Consider the following 8,524-nt stretch of genomic DNA (forward strand, 5'->3'; position numbering starts at 1 on the left):
TTTTGACATTAAGAGACTCTATATTGTTGTATCAACCAGTTTCTATAATTTTTTTGTTCATTTATCGTGGATCCAAATCATCTATCGAAATAATATTATTTTAAATCTAAATAATTGTTTTAATTTTATTTCACATATATCTTTGATACATCAAAATATATCCACTCCTCATTAAACATTATTAAAAATAAGCACATTTAATCAAAACCTAACTTTATATAAAAGATGAGACAATGTAGATCATTACATATAATTTTTTATTTGAAAATACATTAAAATTACAATAAAATATTATGATTAACTTTGATCACAAATATGATCATCAACATCAATAGATACTTGCTAATTTATTTAAAAGATAAATAAAATTATAATTGAAACATATTTTTAATTTTCCCAAGTAATTAGTGATGGATCTCAATTTGTGAATTTCCATACCAATTACTATAGGACTAGCAAAAATATGAAAATTTCATTTGGCCAAATGCATATTCCTCAATTCTGGACTCTTAGTCAAAAGAAATTTAGCCTAACGCCCGTACAAGAGATGAAAAATATGAGAGTTCCATCTGGCAGAGATTGCTTTTCGTCATCATATTTGAAAGCTGATATAATCGGGCCTTCTATTTTTCCTCAACATTAGTTGCTCTCAGAGTGTACTCTGAAACAAGTTTTGCAAATGATGAAGATTTGTTCTCCAAGAGCTTGGTTGGGGAGTCATATTCAACAACATTTCCTGATTAAAAAGAAGTATTCAGCTCAGAAACCAAGCAGGGCAGGAATGTCTTTCCACAAAAGCAGAGGATTTGCAATCTCAAATATAGGAAAACAGAAGAGGTTAGGATTTCATACCATCACTCAACACGAGGACCAAGTCACTATCACAGACTGATGGAATTCGATGTGCTATGGTTATGACTGTGCAGTCTCTAAATTGGTTCCGTATGGTTTGTTGAATAAGCCCATCTGTTGCAGTGTCCACTGAGGCAGTTGCTTCATCCAGTACCAATATGCGGCTTTGCTTTAATAGTACCCTTCCCAAGCACACAAGCTGTCTTTGCCCCACACTCCAGTTCTCTCCATTCTCACTTACTGCAGAGCAGATCAATGCAAAACGTTCAATACATTTGTCCCAACAGGAAAAGGAAGTAGTAGAACAAGATACTAAATTGGTTCTGTTTCTTATTTCAAAAATGGGTGATAGGATAAACATAGACCTAGAGAATCGAGCTTCTCTTCTTTTTCCCGGACAACTTCCCCCAGCTCGCATTTCTCCAAAGCCTGGAGCAGGGCAGAGCAATGTGAGTATTTACTAACAGAAACCCACATCTTTATAGGTGAGTACTGGTAATCTGTTATCCAAGAAAGAATAAAAATTGAAAAGCAATCAAAATGTATGTAATTATGTATAACCCACCTTCCAAATCTCATCATCTGAATAGTCTCCCAAGGGATCTAAATTATTCCTTATAGTGCCTTCAAACATTGTTGGGTCTTGTGGGATGATGCTTATTCTGGATCTTAGATCGTGCAGACCTATTGTTAAGATATCAATTCCATCAATGACTATTCTGCCTCCCACTGGATCTATAACTCGGAAGAGGGTTTGAATTAGAGTAGATTTCCCACAGCCTGTCCGTCCTACAATTCCCACCTTATTCCCTCCAGGAAAAGTGCATGAAATTCCTTTTAAAACAAGTGGGAGATGGGGCCCATAACGAACCTGATTTTGTGAAAGGACTTTGTAAGTACAGTACTGTCAGAGGATGGAATACTAATTTACATACATAAAGACAAATAGATTGTTACTAATAAGTACTAACCCGAAGATCAATGATATCAATTGTTCCATTTGATGGCCAGCAAGAACTTGGTCTAGAATTCTCTATAACCAATGGAGGTTCGCTAGGTATCCGTGAGTACTGCACCATTCTCTCTACAGAGATCATATTGTTTTCCACATTACAAAGGGTCCATATCAGCCAGGCTTGTGTAAGGTTCAGATTGAGCCCATATGTTATTCCCAAGCCTGCAATGCCTGTTAATTATACTGTATGGTTAACTTTTGTGAACTGCGGTATCCATTTTTTTGGTTTAAATTAGCCATATTAAAAATAATGCATCTCAAATCAATGTCTTTCCTACTTACTTGGACTAATTATGCTTTCTGGTAAGCAAAGCACAAGCACCATAGAAAACACAAATACAAGATTTGATAAAATATCTATCCGAAAGCAAAGCCACTGCATGGCCGCAGCATTGTGGAAACTGGGTCTGGAAAAACCATCGATCAATTGTAGATTTGTATTCATGAATCGAGATTCCTGGTCAAAACTTCTGATTGTGGCTGCCCCAGAGATTGATTCTGCAAAATGTTGTATGACAGGAGCCTTGCAAACTCCAATCAACCTAGCAAGTTCCCTAGAAGTCACTATGTAATATTGCTGCATGCAATGAAAGGGAGCAAATTTAGAAAATTTCTCTTGTTTATAGTGATCAGGAACCAAAACCAAGGAACAAAAATTATAAAGATATTATAGAAAATTTCTTGGTAAGATCTGAATTTTGATTACAATGTTTGATATTATAGAATTTTTTACGTTTAGTGTCATTTCTATCTAGAACAAGCCTCCTAATAAACATGAATATCAAACTACTCCCTCATTGTGAAAATTTATCAGAGATAAGAGGATACCTGGTACCATATACAAATTGCAAGCACGGGTATAAACACAATAAAGACCTGCCAAGCAACTTGAGACATGACTGCCACAATTCCCAAAAGCTGTATGATTGAAAAAGCTAAACCTCCTAGCTGAAAAGGAATAATTTGATCCACTTTACTCTGATCTGTTGACACCTGTCAAAAATCACAGAGAGTTTATAATTCGTGTTGTAGATTCAAACAGTTTTCACTCTTAGCACAAAAGAAAGAAGAGAAAACAACTAGAAAAAAAAAATCTACAAACCCGATTTAGTATACGTCCAGTTGGAGTTGCATCAAAGAAGGACATTGGTGCACGAAATATACAACTGTGCATGTTACTGAAAAGTTGTTGAGCACTTTTAAATCCAGAGAGACAAATAAAGATTGTCCTTACAAGAATACATAATGCACTGCATAATGCCAAAGCCATATAGACCAGAATGAGGGAGGACTTGCTAACCGGAGGCTTTTGATCTTCGGTCAATGGGGTCGCCCATGCCATCCAGTAGCTGCTACTTATGTCAAGTAGCTGAAATGTTGTGTGTGCCAATAAGATGATGGGTATCAAAGCACCTCTATATGCAGCAGTGATGTAAGACCAGTACACCCACAGACTCACCCTGCCTTTCTCTCTTTCTTCTTCTTGCACAAGCTGTGAACTTTTAACCCCTTTATCTATTTCTTTCTCTCCATTAGTTTTTGATTCAAGATCCTCTTCCACCTCTTTTGATTTTTGGCTACTGTCCTGCTTCTGGAGTTTTTGACGATCAACATCTTTCACGTTAGTTGTATTACCAGTAGATGGTCCTTCATCAAGTGCCTGCGATGAGAGGTTCTCAGAATTCTCCATGGCATTGACGGATTTCAATGCCTTTTGATGGGCACCAACCAATTCCTCAAAATCTGTGCTTTCTTGTAATATATCATCATATTTTCCAGCCTGGGTAATCTCACCATCTCGCATTACCTAGAAGAATGTAAATAAGACTGAATCGTCAGCAAAATTTGAATCCTTCCACTTCTTTCTATAAATTGAAATCTCGAAAGGAATAAAATCCAATTAGAGAAGTTAAACCCTACCAAAATGAGGTCAGCTCTATATAAAAATTCGACTTGGTGAGTTACATAGATGACAGTTTTCGAACCCAGAATACGAAGTAGACATTCCTGTATCAGATTTTGAAATGGTGAACATGAAGTAGGTTAACTAACATTAATTTGTTTTGAGCAACTTCTATCTCAAATAAACAATTAACTAAATTTTGCAAATTCAAGAAAGTTATCCTATGTAGAGGCTAAAATGAAAATACCTGGAAAATGTGTGTCCCGGTGTGAGCATCAACAGCACTAAAAGGATCATCAAAAAGATTAATGTCAGCATCTTGATATAAAGCACGTGCAATCTGTATCCTTTGCTTTTGCCCACCACTTAGATTTATCCCTCTTTCTCCAATTTTTGTTTGGTCCCCATAAGGGAACAATTCAAGATCTTTTTCAAATGCACAGGCCTGCAGTACACTCTCATACCTGGTTTTGTCCCATTCCCTCCCAAAAAGAATATTGTCTCTGATTTTTCCACTTTGTATCCATGGAGACTGACTAACATATGCCTTGGTACCACTTATCTTCACAGATCCTGAAATTTTGGGTATCTCTCCAATGATGCAGGATAGGAGACTTGACTTGCCAGAACCAACTGTTCCACACACTGCAACCCTCATGCCTCTCTTTACTTGAACATCTAAGCCTCTTATGGTTGAACTAGGGGCAGTAGGATCCCAAGAGAATACCCCTTCTTGGATCTCAATTGCCATTTCAGTTAAATCATTTGATATTTGTTTGACTGCATCTGGTTGCAGCTCCTCCTCCTGCAGAAAGTCAGCTATCCGATCTAACGACACTTTGGTTTGAGCAATCATAGAGATTAAATCAGGAAGGCTGTATATAGGTTCCTGGAGTATCTTGAAAGTTGCAAGTGCAGAGAGAATCCTGCCTGTGGTCAAAGGAACTCCTATCATTGTACATGTACCAAAAGTTACAACAGATACTAATGCAGGTGTTCCCCAGAAGAAAAATGATAGCCCAGCATACCCATAGAAATATTTTTTCAGCCAATTAGATTCTTTCTTCCTCAATGTTTCGAGTTTCTGCAGAAATCTGGTCTCCCACGCTTGCAATTTTAAGATTTTCATGTTTCTCAATATTTCTGATGTAGCCTTCATCCTTCCATCTTTTGCTTTCATGAGCTTTTCGTTATAATTTTTTTGCATTTTCCCTAGTGGAAAATTTGCCATCATGATTAGTGCCATGGTTGCCATTCCTGCAAGAGAGGCCAATCCCAAGTTCTGATATAGAATACCCAGGGCTAGAAGAACTTGCAAAGGTGATGTCCATATGTCATGAAGATACCAACTGAAATCTCCAATACGATTAGCATCAACACTCATGTAATTGACTATCTCACCACTTGTATGCTTTTGTCTTGACTGGCTTGAAAGCACCAAGCCCTTCTTGTATATTGCAGCTGTCAATGCTGCCTTAACACGTACGCCTAGGTGAACTGTTATGAAAAACCAATGCCGTTGTGACAAAGATTCTACCGCCTTTGCAAGAAGAAATGCACAAGCTAGAACAATGCCTTCACTAGCAAACTGTTTCTTGTCAGCAAGACACTGAACAAAGTTATCTATGAAATAAGGACCTACATATGATGAACAAGAAGTCATCAATGCCAGGAAAGCTGTAAAAAGTATATCCTTTTGAACAATGACAATTGCCATTTTTGCAATAGACAAGGTGCCATTTCCTTTGGCATCTAGCTGGTTTCTAAATTTATGGTAAATGTAGTCAGCCTTGTGGGTGTCTGCAACTTGAGGTACATCATCTATGCCCAAAGGTTTCCTATGACCAGCATCAAGCAAAGGCTTCATCCAAGAAAATGACATCCGGCTGAGAAAACTTGCTGTTGCATAAGGAGTGACTTTTGGCTTAAGGTTTTCAGAATTTTCCTGAATATTATTCAAGAGAGGTTCTTCAATGCTTTCAGTTGAGGAACCCTCACAAGTTTTGCCACAAAAGCTGGCGTAACTCAAAAAGGCTGAAAGGAAAAGAGCCAGAATTTCAACCAGAGAACTCAGGCTAAAGTGTTTTTGCTGCTTTATCTCTTGAATGTTGAGGAACAGGAAGAATGCATAGAGACTTAATGACAAAATCCACCACATCCGAAGTAAAAATGGCAGGTTCTCTTTACTTCTTGTGAGAGAATAATATGCATAACCTGACATGATAGCCCAAGCCATGGTCTGAAAAACATACTCTCCTTCGGCTCCAAAATCCTTAGGAATTTCCTTTAGCCACCAACATAAAGGACTCCATATTCCAAGTGAGGCGTACAGCACTGTTAGAGAAATGCAACTAAGCAGGACCAATTTATGCATAACCCCAAGTTGCAACTTTCTGGAATGAGTAGGTTTCAAAACAGAGGATTCAGATCTCCGTGTGCAAATCCTCCAGAAAAAGGGAAGGATAAGGCAAATAACAAAGACAAAGTGAAGCACAATTGCAAGTGCATGCCGCATGTAAACCCCAAAAACACTATCTGCAAATTCTCCCCATTTCCTATCTCCAACCAGTCGCATCAATTGTGTTGCCCAAATAGACTCCATCACTACAAGCAGGCCATGGACAAATATCAATATTGTTTTCTCATTCCCAAATTTAGTTTTCGTTAAGTGTAACTATCTACAATACCCACTTACTCCTACTCGGAATATCAATCCCATTCATCTTTTCCACAACTAATAAACGTATCAGATTCCTACAAAATTGTTGTTCTAACATGAATGCTGAATTCATAATTAATTGATTCAAGAACCAACAAATGTATAACTACTTAGAAATTCCAGACTAAAACCAGCACTAAAACCTACAAGCAACCCAATTTTTTTCCCCATCTAGTGTTCTCAAGTATGTGTCCGAGCATTTATTTACGACACCCAGTTTCCATTAAAGCACATACTAACCAAGCTGCATGTTTTCCATTTATGAAATCACTGACAGATCATATTCATACAAATTGAATATTCTAAGTTGTGACACCCATGTACTTATTGATTGTATACTTAAGCATGATAAATTTATTACTCCAGAAGAAAAACTACACTATAATTAACTGTAATGCATACTATGAAAACCAGATGAAATACAGAAATTATGCCAGTAATAAAATCAAACATTTTACTAACATTTCATGGCGGCAATTGGCATGAGCTGATCCTCTGTTGATGTTTGTGGTATTGGCATAAACTTATCTGCTATTTGTCTCGATCTCCTCTGTATTCTTGCTGATATTCTGACGGGCGTATCAAGGAATAATTCAGTTGGAATATAACAAATGTTTATTGCGATTATCGCCAAGCTGGTTGCAGCCCAAAAACAGAGGGGTCTCAATTATTTCACTTCTACTTGACTGCAACAAATTCTCATGAATAACCAAATATATACATGCATTGAGCCAAGTCGTCCAAACAAATTGTCTTGTTGACCAAGGAATCGAACGAATCGAGAGAGTGAGAAGTGAAAGTGAGTGGAAGGCGCATGGAAACCAAGTATTATGGGCAAATGGTGAGAACAGTCAAAACGCAAGCTTGGCAAATGAGCATGTGGGTAGGCTGATTTCTAGTAGTGGCAAGGAGGAAATTGCTGTAGAGATTTGTTCTCCAAGCAATCTAATTTTAAATTAGGGTAATATTAGCAAAATATTTAAAATCGGTATTGGATGGTTGCTTAGGCTAGGCATTCTCTATGTCACAAGTTCAATTGGACAATCCATGGTTGATATCATGTTAGGGATGTGTCTAATCTGTCTAAACTTAACTTTTGGGCTGTGGGGTTTGTACAAATATAAAGGTTATGAAAAAGCAACATAAATCCTACAATATTTTAAAAGTGTGTTTTTTTTAATAAAATAAAATATTTTTTAGTTAATATATATCTATTTACAATTTGATATATTTAATTTTATTTAATTTACCAATTATTTAAAATTTCCAATATGAAATTATTTGTATGCAAAAAATAATAAATTAAAAATGAAAGTTAGTTTTAAATCTAAATTTTAGTCTTTTAACTTATTCTAAAATTATAATTAGTCATTATTGATTTATTTTTTAATGGAAATTTAATTTAATTTAATTTATTTGCATTAGATAATAACTGTTTATGAATTTTAAAAATTATAATTACGTCGAAGGCGTTCCCTATGTGAGATTTACAAGCTCAATTGGACGATCCACGGTTGATATCATCTTAGAGGCTCGCAAGACGATTGAAACGTTTACAACCATTAGATGTTAAAGCAATATAAATCCCACAAAATTTTATTTAACTTAATTTTTTGTTTAAAAATAATTTCATTTGATAAAATACAATGCTTTTTTATAATTACATACATAAATTCTTTTTTATTAAATCCTAAAAAGTTTGTTTTTGGTGTCACGGAAGGAAAACTTCTGGGACATATCGTTTCACAGGAGGGAGTAAAGGTAGATCCACAGAGGGTAAAAGCAATACAGTAGCTCAATCTCCCTTCCAACAGAAATGGAGTGAGGTCCTTCTTTGGACAGGTGAACTTCCTAAGGCGTTTTATTCCTGATTTTGCTGAAACTACTAAATACATTGTAAATATGATGAGTGAGAAAGTTGCCTTTAAGTGGAATGAAGTAGGCATAAAGGCTTTTGAAGAAATTAAAAGGGCAATTGTGCATGCACCTACCCTAGTTAATCTAGATTTTAGTAAAGACTTTATTATTTATTGTT

General features: G+C 36.1%; 1 protein-coding gene across 1 annotated transcript; it reads right to left on the bottom strand.

Moving 5' to 3' along the window:
- Nucleotides 1-236: 236 nt before the first annotated feature.
- LOC131070727 (putative ABC transporter C family member 15) lies at nucleotides 237-7,416 on the bottom strand. Its single transcript, XM_058006343.2, has 11 exons — nucleotides 6,952-7,416; nucleotides 4,018-6,374; nucleotides 3,788-3,874; nucleotides 2,970-3,674; nucleotides 2,696-2,860; nucleotides 2,150-2,444; nucleotides 1,824-2,038; nucleotides 1,418-1,723; nucleotides 1,218-1,281; nucleotides 853-1,092; nucleotides 237-736 (listed from the first exon to the last, which is right to left on the bottom strand). The coding sequence occupies exons 1-11, from the start codon at nucleotides 7,007-7,009 to the stop codon at nucleotides 624-626; spliced, it is 4,605 nt and encodes a 1,534-aa protein (XP_057862326.2). The 5' UTR covers nucleotides 7,010-7,416; the 3' UTR covers nucleotides 237-623.
- Nucleotides 7,417-8,524: the final 1,108 nt, after the last annotated feature.

This window comes from Cryptomeria japonica, chromosome 9, assembly GCF_030272615.1.
Source record: "Cryptomeria japonica chromosome 9, Sugi_1.0, whole genome shotgun sequence".
Classification (NCBI taxonomy): domain Eukaryota; kingdom Viridiplantae; phylum Streptophyta; class Pinopsida; order Cupressales; family Cupressaceae; genus Cryptomeria; species Cryptomeria japonica.

Coding starts and splice junctions, on each gene's coding strand:
- LOC131070727 (XM_058006343.2), bottom strand. CDS start 7,009: ATGCCAATACCACAAACATCAACAGAGGATCAGCTCATGCCAATTGCC. Junction 2,861..2,969: donor CTGGACGTATACTAAATCGG/GTTTGTAGATTT, acceptor GATTTTTGACAG/GTGTCAACAGATCAGAGTAA. Junction 1,724..1,823: donor TTGATATCATTGATCTTCGG/GTTAGTACTTAT, acceptor TCACAAAATCAG/GTTCGTTATGGGCCCCATCT.